This window comes from Mastigoproctus giganteus, chromosome 3 (assembly GCF_048544385.1).
Source record: "Mastigoproctus giganteus isolate SK-2022 chromosome 3, ASM4854438v1, whole genome shotgun sequence".
NCBI lineage: Eukaryota > Metazoa > Arthropoda > Arachnida > Uropygi > Thelyphonidae > Mastigoproctus > Mastigoproctus giganteus.
The window spans coordinates 257,466,077-257,483,392 of NC_143577.1; the positions used below are offsets into that span (position 1 = coordinate 257,466,077).

At 41.2% G+C, this 17,316-nt stretch overlaps 1 protein-coding gene across 1 annotated transcript in view; it reads left to right on the forward strand.

Moving 5' to 3' along the window:
* The first annotated feature begins 14,188 nt into the window (after nucleotides 1-14,188).
* Nucleotides 14,189-17,316, forward strand: part of LOC150089095 (uncharacterized) — an 81,725-nt gene continuing 78,597 nt past the window's right edge. Inside the window, exon 1 of the mRNA XM_090370406.1 lies at nucleotides 14,189-14,733. Coding sequence (XP_090226532.1) covers nucleotides 14,667-14,733 — 67 coding nt within the window. The 5' untranslated portion in view covers nucleotides 14,189-14,666. The remainder of the gene's footprint in view (nucleotides 14,734-17,316) is intronic.

Sequence of the window (17,316 nt, forward strand, 5' to 3'; positions counted from 1 at the left end):
TAAATTAAAAATATCCAGATCAAAAACAAAAATATTATTGCTAAAGGGGAACCTATCAGTTCATAGAGAACCTCGTGTGCTGATTGGTTGTGAAAGTTTAAAGTCCATTAAGAATATTAAATATCTTGGAGTCTTCATTGACAGAGGCCTTAGATTTGACACCCATATCAAATTTCTATCTGAAAAGGTTGCAAAATTTGTTAATATGATAGCAAGAATTACTGGGAAGGATTGGAGTTTTAGAGAGCGGGCACTATCTCTTCTTTATGACTGTGTTTTCTTCCCTGTTGTTTCTTATGGTATCTCAGCTTGGATAGACTGTTAATTTAAAATAAAATGTATAAAAAAACTGTATTCCATTCAGAGGATGATGCTCTAATTTGTAGAACTGTAACCACTAATGCGCTAAAGATTGTCACAAGGAAAATGCCAATTGATCTCTTTCTTATTTAAAGAGTAATGACTTTCAACATTCGTCGTGAAACTCCTTTTATTATTCGTGATTTTGAGTTGGATTTGGCTAATGATCCTAAGAATGAGGCCTAGCGAATCTTAGATATCTTAATGACTCTTTGGCATCATTTTCTCGCTCTTTGTATAACTCCTTATAGTATCTTCTGCTATTTGAATTATGCCTTCTCTGCTGTTTATAAGTACACCATCGCTATTCTTCAGTTTCAGTATCATTTGTCTTTCTGTATTACTGCTCATGGCTGCTGATTTAAATCCTTTGTTTTCCCTTAATGCTTGTTCTACTTTTCTTGTGTTAAATCTTCTTATGTCCTCTCTGAGTCTCTTTCTAATGGCTTTGCATAACTCAGTATACTCAATTTTCTCCCTGTCAGTGTTTTTCTTGCTCTTCATTTGTCGTCTTCGGTTCATCATGACAAGTGTTTTTTGACTAATTTTTTCTTCTTTGGATATCTTTTTACTTATAGGTTTCTCAGGCTTTATCACTTTCAGAAAGTTGTAATATCTCTCGTCGATATATTGGTTCTGAGCAGTCGGCAGAAGCTCAAACTTATTCTTAAGTTCCAGTACATACTGCTTTTTCTCCTCTTCTTTATCTCAAAGTCCTTTGTATTATTTACTCGAGTCAGTTTTTTTCCTTTCTTTTCTTACATCTATATCAAGTGTACATCTTACCATTCTGTGATCGCTTCCAACATTTACTTTGTTCAGAACGGTATAATCATTCACGATATATCTTCTGTTAGTGAATATGAAGTCGATTTCATTAGTTGTTAATCCATTTGGACTCTTCCATGTCCACTTTCTGTTCACCCTTTTCTTGAAAAAAGTCTTCATTACTGACATTCCTTGAGATTCTGCAAATTCCACAAGTCTTTCACCTCTTTCATTTCTTTCACCAATTCCAAAATTTCCTATAGTTCCCCTTTCTGCACTGTTTTGTCTCTTTCCAACCTTGGCACTGAAGTTCCTCATTGATAGTGTAGTGGGTTTCTACTCGTCTAGAAGACTCTCAATTTCTGTGTATATTTTTTCAACCTCTTCATCATCATGGCAACTGGTAACTCCCTGGTAACTGTTTCAATTAGCACTGGCGGGGTTCTGGCCTTTTTGATGGAATTTATCTTCAGTGTTTTCATGTGCTCTCTCTAATGTTGTTGGTTAACCGGTCTTGCACTGCCTCACTCATTCCTCGTTTTGCTTCTTTGGCAGTTTCCAGTATGACAATGTTAGTATCTTGGCTGCTTTCTAATGGCGTTTATATTCGATTCTAGATCTGTGGACCTTTTCCTGGCCCTCCTCTTGTCTGAAGTGAATTGTTTAGGGTTACGCATTGTCCGCACGGTCATGCAAGGAATGAGCTAAATTAAAAATAGTTTCATTTAGCTTATTTCTTACCATCTCAATCTCTGTATCTGAAATTTTGGCTGTGTAAATGCTAGTGGAGGTGCGGGTTAGCAGTCAATGTCTCAGATAGTAACAGAAATTATTACAACTAAGTAGCCAGCTCAAGAGTCCGGGTCGGCCAATCCGTTGCCAGTATGTAATTCAAAACTATAGCGGGAGGTAGTAGTAGAAGTAGTAGTAGTAGTAGTAGAGGCATGTGATGCAAGAAAGCAAGCTTATGTAGCATCAGCCAAAATATATATATATATGTATATTTCACACATCCATTCCCTCTAAACGATTGTCCAGTTCATTCCTTGAATTTATTTAAGCTATCAACTTCCACAACAACAGATGGAAGTTTGTTGCAGCGAACAACTACCAGCTGGCTAAAGGCAAATTTCTACACATCTATACTGTAACTGTCTTTTCTCAATTTGAATTTATGTCCCCTCAGGTTCGTAATATGAGCAAGAGGAAAAATCCTATCATAATTGAGCCTGCTCAACCCATTCAAGGCCTTATACACCTCAGTCAGATCACCTCGCAGGTGCCTACTCTCCAGGCGCTGAAATTTGCAGAACTTAAGCCTTTCTTCGGAAGCGCACTCCTTTGTTCCCCACACCAATTTTGTACCTTCTCTGTACTCGTTCTAGCAACATCCTTCCTAAAATGAGAGCTGTACGCAGTATTCTAGATGTGGCCTGGCAATTTCCTTATACAAATGGATAATCACCTTTTCCCTGCTAGCAAAATTCCTCTTATATTATTGCCAAGACTCCATGACCTGCACTGGCAGCCCGCCTCCACTGCTCAGCGAACTTCATATTCGACTGCACAATTACCCCCCCCCCCCTGGTCTTTTTCACTTTCCATTCCCCTGAGTGTAGTACCACACAGTTGGTACGTTTCTTTCGGGTTATTGCTACCCATATGTAGTACTTTGCATTTTTCAATGTTAAACTTCAGTTGCACTTCTCAGCCCATTTGCCCAACTTATCTAGATCCAGTTGGAGTAGCATACAGTCTTTACTGTCATTAACAACCCTGCCAACCTTTGAATCATCTGCAGATTTGGGCATTAATCCCGATATACCTTTGTCAATATCATTGATAAAGACAGGAAACAACAATGGGTCCAACACCAAACTCTGGGAGACTCCACTAATAACATTAGTCCATGAAGAGCAATGTCCATTGATTACCACTCTCTGTCTTCTCCCACTCAACCATCCCCTTATCAATAGCAGCAACTTGCCTTTAAGGCCATACTGTTCCAATTTGAATAGTAGTGAACAGTATTATAAGCTTTCCTAAAATCCAAGTATATGATATCAAAATTATTTTTTGCATCCAGTTCCTCTGTGACCACATCATAGTATCCAATCAAATTGGTCAGACAAGACCTCACTTAAACAAACACATGCTGTTAAAATGACAGTAATCGACTATACGATTTACTAGACGATCGTCTAGTAGATTTCTCGTAGTGTGAAGCTTAACCCCCTTTTTAGTCGTTACTATCGCACACTGTCTGGTATCTCATATTGTGGAGTTATACTTCATAACTGGGTTGTTACTCATTGTATCATCGGGGAACCTACCTGCCCACCTATGAAAAGCCAATAAATCTCGATACGGTACCGTCTGGCTGGTGGTTTTTATCGCCTAGAAAAGTAACATTATTCTTCCCTACTGGCGAAGCGTTGCTTATTCTGCGTTGCCGTTGAATAAGCGTTGCTTATTCAACGTTGTTGCATAAGCAGCGTTGTTGATTTGCAGCAATACGATATGTAACAAAAACGATGCCATTTCACCTAATTCGGTGATTTACTTCGTACTCACTTATTTAATACCTCGCTGAATGTCGTGGATAATGAAATATACCCGGGGTAATTGTACAGTCAGATATGAAGCTCTTGGCTGCGGGGACAGCTCATAATGTTTTGTCAATGATATACAAGAACTCTGCTAGCAGGCATAAGGAGGTGATTGTCCCATTGTACAAGAAATGGTTAGGCTGCACCTTTAGTATAGCATATAAGTCTGGATGAAGCGTGTTGATCTGTTGAAATGGAGAGAAGATCACTCAACATAAAAGTAAGAAACTTCTCAGCCTCAATAGTCAGAAGCTCCAGGAGTGCCTGGGGGCACAAGCGCACAATACTCCTTCACTACAAGGCGGTGTTCCTCCCCATAGCTACGTTCGCTGCAGGGACGTCGTTTCACTGGGCAGTTAATTGTAAAATTAAAGAGAAGCTGAACTCTGTCCAACGGGGACTGTCTGCCCGGGTAGCACAGTGGTATCGCACCATTCTCCTCATACCGTTGGAAAAGGCCCGGGTTCGAATCCCGTCGATGATGCGAGGAACTTTAGTGGGCTTTTTACACTCCGTGGCTGAGTTAGTCGGTCTCGGGCGTAGATAGCAAGGTTCCTCCCCCCAGAAACTGGTTTTTCGTCCAGCAAATCGACCAGAGAACACTCGCAATTTACAGACAAAATAAATATATGGGTAGATGTAATCATTTACAGGGAACCCTAATATTTATATATATATATATATTTTTTTTTTTTTTTTTGCCCAACGGGGACTTCTCCTGGCCACCCATGGGATCTGCAGAACGGTCTCCACAGCGGCAAGACAAGCCATTGCAGGAGTTCTTCCACTGGACCTCTTAGTAGTTCATACGGGACTATGCTGCAGAATTCGAAAGAGCATTCCTGCAGAAATCCTAGGCATCCACTTTAACTTATACACGAACGTGAAAAGAGAGAGGCTGCGCTGCTATAATGAGCTGGTTCATATATGGCAGACACGATGGGACACAACCAACATGGAACTAGTTACGAAAACTTTCATACCGGATGTTACTTTTGCCATGGCAAAATCTGTTACGAAATGGTTTACTCTCAGAATGGAAACCTATCTAGTCACAGGACATGTGCCCTCAATGAGAAATTGTTTCAATTTAGGTTTGCAGAGTGAGACCTCTGTTTCTGTGGAGCGAAGGAGAACTGGTCCCGCATACTCTTCGACTGTGCAATATATGATGAATCCAGAGAACAGCTGAGGAATAACGTCCAGAGATTCTCCCCAACTGCAGGGGAAAAACTAATTCAAACACCAAGTAATCTTTCAGCACTCCAGGCCTTTGCAAAAGAAGTTTTTTTCTCGGACGAAGAGGCTTTTTCTGAGGGCGAACCCGGTTCTGCCACAGATCAATCAAGTCTGAAGATAAAATTTGACAAGAAGATTTGTTATACCAAGAAGACCTGGACAATACTTAGTGTTTAAAAGACTGTTTATGATGTTAGAGTTCTTGGTAACCACAATTGTTTAAGATATGGATGAGTTGCTAGTGTAAATTTTGTGTTTTTTTTTTTTTTTGTTTTTCTTTTTTGTTTTAATTAATTTATATATTTTATGTTTTATAATGTTTAATTAATTTATTTATTTCATGAAAGATGTAAAGTATTCAGGTGAGAGTTGTTAGGCGAACTTGAACTTATGTTCTGGGTGCCGCCTTTATTTTTACTAAAAATAAATAAATAAATAAATAAAGACCCATAAAAATTCACATTATTGACGAGTTCGAACTCGAGTCTTTTCTACCCAATGTAAGGCAGAAGGCGACTGTGCTCTCCGCGAGAGGAGAATGATGGTTCCATTTCCTGTAGAGAGTCTTCCAATAGAGTTCAAGGGTGTTCTTTGTTCAGCATAAATTTTTGTTTACACTCCGGAATGACCAATAAGGTGAGAGAAGTTTGGAAAATATAGAAAAAGCATGTCAAGAGCAGATTGGCCGAGTCGTATTCTACTCCACGGTTGAATTGGGTTGTTTGACTAATTCTAAGGTTCACTACCTTATTATCCATGCTTCCTGTCCCAAAATGGCACGGACGCCTGTCCCATTTTGACACGGGGAATGAATATTTTGGTGACAACACCCAGTACTGAACAATTCTAGTGTGCTTGCTAGAGTCGAAAAGATCTCAGGATGAAGCCTATTTAGCATTGACAGCGGTGCTGAGATCAAGATCTGTATATTAGAATGCACAAGCACATTACGCTTCAGTGCATATGGGAGTTCAGTCACAGCAAATAGTAGAAACTGTTTTGTAAGCTCTAGCAAAACAGTGAAGCTTGCAAGCATGGAAGCAGCAAAACAGAGAAAACATTGCAAGCATGGAACGCTGTGCTTGAAGTTGGTTGGAGTTAGTTGGCCGTGTGCACATGCAAATCTGTTGCTCCGGCAAGATCGTTTTTTATCAGGAATAACATGGATCTGCATCTTGAATTTTACGAGGGGGGTATCAAAACGTTCGTACCCTTACCTAGAAATAATATCCTTAAAAAGGTGAAACTTCACAGGAACTTTAATCCTCTTCTGTGTACTCTCCATGTACAGTAAAACATTTCTCCCATCTATGGATCAGTTGTTTAATGCCTTGATCATAGAAGTTCGCACTTTTTGCCTGAAACTGCATTCCACTTTTTTGATGACTTCCTATGGAGGTGTGCCTTTGACTACTTTGACATGCCTTTAGTCTCCGGATCATACTGGTACACCCAGCATTCGTCATTTGTCACCAACCGATCAAAAAAGTTCTCAACATCCGCACTGCACAAATCTAACAGTTGGCGAGAACATTGCATTCGACGTTACTTCTGCAAAGACGTCAGCAATCTTGGAACCCATCGAGCGGACACCTTAGACATGTCCAGATGATCATGTAAAATGCTGTGGGCACAATCATAACTAATTCCCACTGCATCTGCGATGAAATGAATTGTCACACGTCTCTCACTCAGCACCAGCTGCTCAACCTTTGCAACCGTCTCGCTGTCTGTGGACGTTGATGGCCTTCCTTCTCTTTTTATTTTATTTTATTTTATTTATTTAATTTCATTTATTATTATTATTTTTTATTAATTTATTTATTTATTATTTTTTTTTTTTTGCGAGCTCCTAGGAGTGGGCATCCTAGGGGTGGCATGCTGGCACCCACTAGTCTTGCACTTCACTAGTTGGTGCGGAATTAAGGTACATGTCGTACCGTCTGTGATAGCAGACCCAGGCCAGGATTTTCGTGCCAGGGCATGCACCGGGTGATATTTGCCCAATTGTGGCTATCGCCTGGTGGCTGAGTGGCCTGTTCACTATAACATACTACACACACTTACATTAACAGGCCACCATATTTAGATGAGTAATAGCCTACAATTATATTGGTGGAGATGGATGTAGATCCGGGTGTCACCCTGTGACGGAAACATACATATGTATGTATAAACTAACTAACTTCCTTCTCTTGGCTCGTCAAAGGCTCTTGTACGACAATACTGGAACTCCTGTTTCCACTTTTTTACAAGTGTCGTAGAATGGACAATTCTGCTTATACACAGCTTTCATTTCTTCGTCAATTTCCTGAGATTTCTTGCCCTGCAAATGCAGGAACTTGATCACAAAGGTGTCCATCTTCTGTCAGACGATGCACCGGCTTACACGGCCGTTGCCACCACCAACTTTGTTGCCCAGTCCGGCTTCAAACTACTGCAGCATGCTCCTGCCCTACGCTCCTACCCTAGCACAGTCAGACTTCTTGTTTCGAGAAATGAAGAAACTGTTGCGTGGATGCCGCTTTGATTCGTATCAGGAAGCCATCAATGAAGTGGAATTGCGGTTTCAGGCAAAAAGTGCGGACTTCTATGGCATTAAAGAACTGATCCATAGATGGGATAAACAATGTGTTACTGTGCATGGAGAGCACATAGAAAATGATTGAAGTTCCTGTGAAGTTTCACCTTTCTAGTGCTATTATTTCTAGGTAAGGGTACGAACTTTTTGATACCCCCTCGTATAAGCTTTAACTGGTTAGGATTACTGGTAGGATTCTGAGATGGACTGCTGAGTGACTGCAGAGCAGAAGGCGGTGGGCTGTGATTAATGGATATTCCTCAGATTGGTGTAATATGAGGAGTGGAATCCATCAAGAATCGAGCTTGGACCACTGTTGTTTCACATTTTCATGAATGACATCGACGAAGGGATAGAAGGCGTGGTGTCAAAATTTAGAGATGACTTAAAGAATGCCAGAGTCGTTAATAATCACTGCCAAGCAGCGCTCCTTCAGGATGACTTGAACAGACTTCAAAGATGGTCAGAGAAGCGGCAGCTATGTTTTTACAACTGGGGAAGTTCCTGCTATGTTCTTATACTTTAGAATTGTAACCCAAAATAAATTATATCCTTGGTGGGGTTGAATTTAAAACAGTGGAGGAGGAAAGGGATCTGGAAGTTACAATACGGGTAGATATGAAATTTTCTGAACAGTGTAAACAGTGTAGTCAGGAAAGCCAATGGTGTCCGATCAATAATGATTTATCTCTATACTGTTGAGATAGGGAAGTCATAATCCCACTGTATAAGGGAATTGTACGACCACATTTGGAATATTGTTTTCAAGTATGGAGATTTCATTTGAAAAAAGACATCGAGCTTCTTGAAAGGGTCCAAAGATGAGTAACTGGAATGGTGAGACCGGCAGAAGGATGACTGTATGAGGAAAGACTTCGATTATTTGGGCTACAGAGCGTGGCAACTAGGCACCTGAGAAGTGACCTGATTGAGGTTTATAACAATCTGAGAGGTATTAGTGAAATGAATGAAAGTAGAATTCTCACGGTTCTAAAGAATTACATCACCCCCACCTGCACCCAGTTTTCTGTTACTTGTGGCCATTGTGCTGAAAAGGGCTACGAGTATAATCTTTGAAAAAGCTATACAGTCAGCAATTGCCCAGCACTGCTTTGGTCACAGGCTGGAGTACCTTCATACTTTATTTATTTATTTTATTTTATTTTATTAAGAACAAGATACACAACAGGTAACCATGAAGAGTGTATCTGAGAGCAGAACAATGAACACAATTGGTAACAAAAATATGAAATCCAACAGGAAGATAAACATTGATACAGATTTAAAATTAAAATCATACGTACAAAAGATGATTGCATTAAGTTAAGTTACCGGTAAAACAAATAATAAATTAATTAGTTAGAGAATAGAAAAATAATAAAACAAATAATAATAATAATAATAAAATACAATAATTAGATTAGGGCTAGTCACTTTGAAGTTTACGAGAAGAGGCAAACTTGTGGATGGAGTTCATCAGTGACTGGGAGTTGTCAAAGAAGTCAATGAGAGCGTCATTTACTGATTTGCAGATTCTGTTCAGTGGACTGAACTTCATCAATTCCGTGGTGGCAGTCAAGGCGAAACGGTGTACGGTTCCTGACTTTTCTACAAGGAAGTTGATTTTATTGAGGATATCAGATACTTCATAAGTTCCAGTGATTACTTTGGCTAGAAGGTTGATGTCAGCAATAACTCTACTAGTGTACAGACGCCTTAGAAGAAAGTAATCACAGCGATTCATAGTACACTGAGTGAGTGATAAAATAGAGGATTACGGAACGTAAGGTAACGGACAAAATTTTTTTGGACTGCTTCAATTTTGTTAATTAGAGTTTTCGTGTGAGGATTCTAGATGGGTGAGCTGAATTCCAGGATTGGGAAAACTATAGTTTTATAAAGGATGATAGCATATCTGTAGTTTTTGAACTTGTAGGTGTTCCGTTTGATAAATCCCAGTGTTTTGAATGCTTTGCTGGTGATTTTAAGGACATGGGCATCAAATTTAGCACTGCTGGAGAAGAGAATCCCCAAGTCGTTAACTTAGTCACACCTTTCGATGATCACAGAGTTAATACTGCACTCCGTATTTATTAGTTCTGGAGATCTGCAGGATGAGAAAGAGATTACTTTGCACTTCGAGAGGTTGGCAGACAATCCATTCAGAGATAGCCACCGAGAGAATTTATTGAGGGCGCAATGAAGCTGTTGAGGATCTCCTTCACTGCTGAGTAGATCTTAAGATCATCTGCATAGAGAGCAACTTGAATATTGGAGGTGGATATGAAAGAAGGAAGATCATTTATGAAAACAATGAAAATAAGAAGACCGTTCTGCACAAGAGATCAACAACTACAAATCTTCTAGATACCCTCTTCAGAATCCAACAGGCCATCAATTACAAATCCCAGATTGACATCATCTTCCTGGACATTAAATCGGCATACGATAGAATATACCTACCAGCTTTCTTTACTATTCTGAAGCACTACTTTGGCCTGCAGATACCTTGCTACAAATCTTGAAGTCAATCCTACTTCTCAGACCTCTGTCTGTTACTGTCAACGATTTCCAGGTAACTTTCGACGTCACAAGAGGCATCCCGCAAGGGAGTGTGCTTTCAACAATTCTCTTCGCAGCAGTTTTGGAACATTTCCTAGCATGTAATCCTAACTTTGTCTCTTATGCCGATGATCTGAAGTTCTACGTGAGTTCAAACCATCCTGATCAGATCCTGGGTATTAACCAACAGGCCTCTACACAGATAATGAAACTGGAAAACTATCTAGCAATAATTGGGTTTCATCTGAACCCTTCCAAATCTGATCAACTACCGATAACCAAAAAAAGAGTTAAAAATGATGTTCAAACCTTCGTTGGCGAGGAAAGGGTGCAAAGGGTAACTTCCCACACAGACCTAAGCCTCACCTGGGATGTTGGACTCACCTCCCAGCCTCACTTTGTCAGGATGAGACGGAAGACGTACGCTGCACTTTGGGCAGTGCGTCAGGAGCTCGTTGGTGTGCACCAGCCAGCGCCGCTTTGTCGGTACATCCTGAGGTGCATTACCCCTGTCCCTCTCCACGCATCTGAAATTTGGTCATCTGCTCCTGCCTCCCACCTAAAAAAGTACCTCAGTCTGGAATATTGCTTGCTCAGATGGATGAACAGGGTGGTGGGTCACCCTTTTACTATCTCCAGATCCATCCTCCAAGCTAATCTCCCTGGACTACTCCCTGGAGACTTCTCATCACGACAAGGAATGTACTCACGCTAGCACGGCTTATAACAGGCCCAATTGATGCTCCATCTGTATCCCCGTTAATCTCTGGCCCAAAGAAGACAAGAGGTGAACGCCGCGACTCCTGCCACCCTCTGCGGTTTACACTTACAAACATTGATTCCCTTAAGGACATGTTTCCGGCCAACTGCCTCCAAATCTACAATAAACTGGGCATCAACCCTGATAAGCTCGGTGAGGACAAGCTCTACAGAAAGCAATGCCTCAAGAACTGTTACCAACTATTGAACCTGTGACGACCGCCTACACCTGGACTTTTTTGCCTGCTGCATTTTTTATTTTTATTTTTCTATTTATTTTTTTATTTTTATATATTTTTATTTATTTTTTTTAAATTCTGATGTCTATTGCTATAAACTTTGTTTTATTTGAAGCGTATGTAAGTTCAATTATGTAATATCTCGGGTCGAGCAAGCATTGTACATGTGGTTCCTCGCATCTCAGTATGTAAATCTCTCACCCTCCTGGCACACTGCCGTCCCGGGGTGACCACAGTTTCTTGTGGTTATTAAACGGATAATAATACGTGTCGTAATAAATAAAAACCTGCAGTCTGTTCAAGCTGCAAGGGACAGAAGATGCCTCACGAACACTGTATCCGTGACAACAAATGTCCGATCTATTTAAAGGCGAAGAGTTTACACCAATCGAAAACCGATTATGGCCCAACGTCTTAAACCATACAAAACCAGCGTCCTGAAGACATAAACGCACAACGGACAAAGGCGGTAGGTGTCAGGTCAGGTGGTACCCCCTCACTTATAAAATTATTCAAGTTGATGGAGAGGCCCCCCTGGGCTGCAATAGTAACTAGGAATCCGGAGAGAACTGTCACCAAAATTCCCCACTTTTGCACAGCCTGGGCTCGTGTGTCAAAAACAGAAAATTCCGACTGCCCTAATTCCCTACATTAAATTTTATTTCCGAGGTAAATTTGCGTTTCCCTTTATCAGCGTAATCAGCTTCTAGATTTCTCAGTTACTTCCGAATAAGAAACATAGCTAAATTCACAATCGAGCTTGTGTAGCAAGAAGTATGGAATCAAACTCTTCATTTACATAACGCACATTTCTAAAAGTTTCCCTTCTTTTAACAATATCAAAACTTTGATGACATCTAAATATATGATATCAAAATTATTATTTGTATTCAGTTCCTTCATTACCGCATCATAGTTGCTAATCGGGTCTGTCAGACAGGATCCCCGGCTTCCCTTAACAAATCCCAGCTGTGATTTCTGTAAAACTTCATTCCTGCCTAGATTTTCTGCATTACTTCTTTAACCACTGACTCCATTGTTTTCTTTGGAACAGAAACCAAACTTTCGGGTCTGAATTTCATACTTCTAAATGTAAAGTTTTTCGCCTGGGGAATGGAAATCCTACTTGGGACGGGGGGGGGGGAATGGAGTTGAAAGAGATCTGCTCGAGTTTCTGGAGAAACGTGTGTTCTCCTTTGCTCGAAGTTCGACCCTTTCTGTAGCTTCACATTACATTTCCAGTTTGGATAAATAAACGTAGAAAATGGTTTGATTCAACAGCGATATATCTTGGAAAAAACTGCTATTAATTCTCGCGTTTAGAACCCTAACTAATTCTTCACCTTGGGAAATCTCATTCATAATTTCTTGACACCAACATTAGCCTTGTCACTCGACAGTTATAAAAGCACTTTTTAAAATTGAACTTCGACCACATTAAATCCAAAATGAGGGAGAAGAAATATATATATATATATAAATAAAATACTCCAAGCGTGCAATATTAAAAATTAAGCGCGAGTAGAATCAATATTTAAAATCTTTTAATACAAATTTTTAAAATTGGTAAAGTGGTCAAATAAATCCAGTTTCATTCGAGCGATTGCATAATCTCGTATCAGTATTGATAAATGATAATAAAAGTAATTGAATTTAGCATTTTCTGGTTTGAATGGTTCTATTTCACTAACTCTGTCGATGGAGAAATTAATGTTAATGTTGACAGTGGTGTAAAGCGCTTTTGTTACAACGTCCCTTAATAATTTTAGAGAAAACGCGAAGGTCTAAAAGTTTTCTTAGATCCACAAAGTAATTTTTGGATCAACCCAAACTGATAACACTTGTCAACATGATTAGTTTCTGTAAAGCCTAGTTTTAGTTTACAACAAAGATATCTAATAAAATTACGCTGTTTGTTCTGCAATACATCGATTTCCAGATTCAAATGGATTCCAAAGTTGACAGTTGCACCTCGCTGCTGGTAAAACATAGTTTTAAATATTGCGGTTCAAAATGCGGGATTACTGAAATTCCAGCAAGATCTTTTATGCATTTAATGTGATATTTATAACTTCCGGTTAAAAGAGGAAGCACCGAAGTCACAAGTCGAATTGTCTCTGGGCATCTGAGTAGTACCGAGGGTGTATTCATTTCTACAAGAGTTAACTTCCTGTTCGTTATAATATGAAATCCCGGGGAATTTTAAAGGATTTAGTTTAAAATCATTATTTTGTAGCTTTTCGTTTAATTTCGGTAGGTATTTATTTAGCAGTAAGCAATCATCGATCAATGGATTGGAATATATATTTTTACGTCATCTGCATACGTCAGTATTTTTACATCGAGGTGTTTTATTATTGTTACGATACATTCAAATAAATGGGTGTTAAAAGAAGTCCAAAGGAGGATCCTTGTGGAGCACCCTGTTCAGGGTTTATAAGTGAAAAATGTTTAATTTTGCATAGCGATTTGATTAAAAAGTGTATTAATCCAGCTAACCAATACTTGAATGCGAAAAATGTATAATTTATCTCATAACATGGTGCGATTTATTGAATCAAAGGCTTTGGAAATGTCGAGATAAATGCCATCTTTCTGCGGGTCTTTGTCTGACACCACTCTTAAATCAAAGACAAATTTTAAATGATTTAGCGATGTAGATCTACCATGTACGAAGCCGGGAAGTTCTTTTGTTTGACACAGCCGTCGCCAGTTCACTTCACTCTACCGGAACTCAACGTGGGGCTGCTTCGCTAAAGGAAATGGTTTTGTCTAGGAAACACACGCGGGCGGGTCCCCGAGAAAAACTAGCGGAGCTGCAAGTCTCGTTCTTGTGTAAATGCCATCGAGCTTTTGCTGTCCGTCGTACCGAAGGGGCCCCGCCTGTTTCTTTGGTGCGCGCACACGAGGCGCTGTTCCGCCCGGCTTTCCACAAAAGCACGTGACCCCGACTCTGAATAGAAAACCGCACGTTCCGTAGTTCCTCAGGCGCCGTGCCAACCGGTGTGGCCTACTTACCGAGTGCGGCGTGTTACGCTGGAATGTACGCGCTTCTGCCGCTGTACGCACTACACACACACACACGGGAGAGTGTGACGAACGACGGATGTCGACAGTTCGTGCAGCGGACAGTTCTTAGGCGGAGAAATAAAATAAATAAACGGTCGCGGCTGGAATAAGAACGCTTTCTTCGCCCGCTTTCGGTGCGCGTGAACCCAGCCAGTAATCGGATCAGAAAGTCCGCGATGTGCTCCCATTCCGACGATTCGTCTGGGAACGGAGCCAGCAAAACAGAGCAGCAGTTCTAATCTGGACACGTCGAAGGCTGCAATGGAATCGTCGGGGGTCTAAATGCAGACCCACAAAGTGCTTAACCCTCTCGATTCGTCTGGTCGCAAAAGGACTTTAGCGGTGCGCTTGTTTGAGGTGATCTTGCGACATCTGTGCGGAGAACGTGGAGCCGGTCAAAGGTTAGATATCATGGGGTGGGATGCCCTTTAGTGACGAATGCCATATTATCTGCGTCGGAAAGAGGATTGAGGGACGAAGATGGAGTTAAGAAGAAAACTGTGGATACGAGTGCTCATCGCCTCGACGTTGTTGCATTTAAGTGGAGGTAGGTCCGCCCTCTAAGGGCTGCACTGGTTCGCCGTAATATTGTTAACAGTTCTCACCAACACACGCACGCACGCACACACACCCACACCCACTCGCGCGCGCGTTGTTTCCTTCGCTTCATGCTAGTTGGTTTAAGTGATTATTTTATTGTGTTTGAGAATGAAGAAATTGTAAACACATATTATAAAAGTGCTGTAAACTCCTTCAAGACATTTTAACACAATTTATTAAGGTGCTGTAAACTCCTTCAATGTACGGACCATTCAGGTATCAAAAGAGGGGACTGTATATAGTATTTGGGGAGGGACACCGCCGGTGGTTTCCCACAACTGCGCCATAAGTACTCTTGTGAAGTCTCTGTAAAAGCCAGACAAAAGTATTGTGTGTGGAAATGTGAGAAGTTTTATGTTGCGTTCTGTTGTTGCTCTCTGGCTTTTGGCCACAGCACCCTTAATGGTATCCACGTTGCCCGTTCACACCGCTAGGAGGTAAGCCAGGCTGCCTATTGTTTTCTGGCTGATCTTCTCCGCCAGGGTCGTCTGGGCTTCCTGGACGAAGACCAAGTTTTAAAAAAAAAGTTAAAGAGTGTGGGGAGAGGATATATTACGTGGGGAGGGAACAATCAGAAGTACTGGGAATGTAGAGGTGAGCAATCCCCAAGGTAAGATGGAGATATCTCCATTAGGCGAAAGGGGTGTAGGAAAGGGGGAAGTAAAGTAGCCCAAGCAAGGTTGCTCGGTCTTGACCGCCCCCTGCCAGATTCACTGTTGGCTGGTTGTATCCGCGTGTTGAGGTAGGACGGTATGAGATGTCTGGCTGGACGGTTGGTCTCAACCTTTCTGGTCTTAGTCAGATGGATGCTGTTGTTGTTCCAGTGGTAGGGATCTCCTTCTTGTGAAGAGATCCTGGAAGTATTGCGAGAAGGCCATGTACTCTCTGTCGCTGTCCAACAAGTAATTCTCCTGGTCTTTTGGATTGAAGTTAATTCTGGTAACCAGGATGCTAAAAAGTCCTCGCACAAGGGATAATCATACATTAGACGACTCCGCTCTCCTGCTCTCCGCAGTGGCAGAGAAGATCATCAATAATTCCAAGAATTGAGAGCTTGGCGTTGATGGATCCGTGTCCTGTAAGTATGAAAGTCGCGTGCAGGTGGGGAGTACCATGGAGGAGGCTTAGGATATACCTTCGTGATTTGTGGGATAAATTTCCTAGTGATATCTCCTTTACAATCAGCCCCTCTATCTTGCTAGGTCTGCTGTAGGTGGAGGTTAAGACGCTTCTTTTCAGCCTTCAAGTTGTTGGTGGGATCAACGGTATGTTCCACGCAGGTTACCGATGTGCTTTGTAATAGGTGGTAGAGGAGACAGCATTAGATCACCTCCAGGGCCAAAGGGAAAACCCCTGCCAGCATCTGAAGGGCATGGGTGCTGATAGTACGCCGAGCCCCGGTAATGGTAAGGAGGATTGATTTTTGAACCGTTTCGAGCTTCTTTCTGTTTACTGCTATTTTTACTCTCGTATACGATATCCCTGCAGCGCATGTAATCACAGGTAGAACGTTATCAAGACCATTTTGAAGCAAAGGTACCTAATTGTACAACATCAAGAATTCCGTGGAGAATACACTCTCACTTGGGGAATACCTCAGGGAGGTGTTTTATCGGCTTTGCTATTCGCTGTCGCCCTGGAACCCTTTCCAGTGCAGAACCGTAATTTTATTTCTTATGCTGATGATATTAAGTATTTTGTTGTCTCTAACGAAAGAGTTCTTGTGTCCGACGTCAATATCCACGCCAACGCCAAGCTTCACGAACTGCATTTATACTTGGATAAAATCGGTTTATGGCTAAACTCTGACAAGTCAGCACAATTGACAATAACTAACAAGAAGATAAAATATTAAATTGAATTATCTATTAATAAATCAAAGGCGAAGAAAGTCAGCTCTTACACCGACCTAGGAGTGACGTAGGACGAGGGCCTTACCTTCCAAAGGCATTTTCAGAACACCAGATCAAAACCTCTTGCTGCCATATGGGCTGTAAGACAGGAGATAACTGGGATTCGAAACCAGCAACTAGTGACCCAATATATCCAAAGATGTATCGTTCTTGTATGCTTCGACAATTTGGTCCTCTGCCCCAAATATTAGGAAGTTTCTCAGCCTGAAATACCGGGTGCTCCGGTGGTTAAATAGGATTGCCGGGAAGCCCTTCACAATTTTAAAATCCATACTGCATGCAAACTTGAACACAGCTCTGTGGATTCAGGTGGTCACCCTAGGTAACATCTGCACAACTTCTGACTGGGAGTTTAGATGTCCCACAAATTGAAAATATTGTGGTCAGGCCTCGCCCGGGAGCTCGGCTCCACTACCCTCACTGTCGCCGTAACGCTTTCCATCACACGGAGGGATTAAGGCGGGAGGATGTTTCCTGTCAATACTCTGGAGCTCTTTAGAGACTTCAAAATAGACCCCGACAGGTACTGCTATCAGAAAACTTACAGGAAGCTGATTGCAGCGGATCTGTACACTAAACTACAAATATAATGAAGAATGCATTTCGAGAAAAATGAG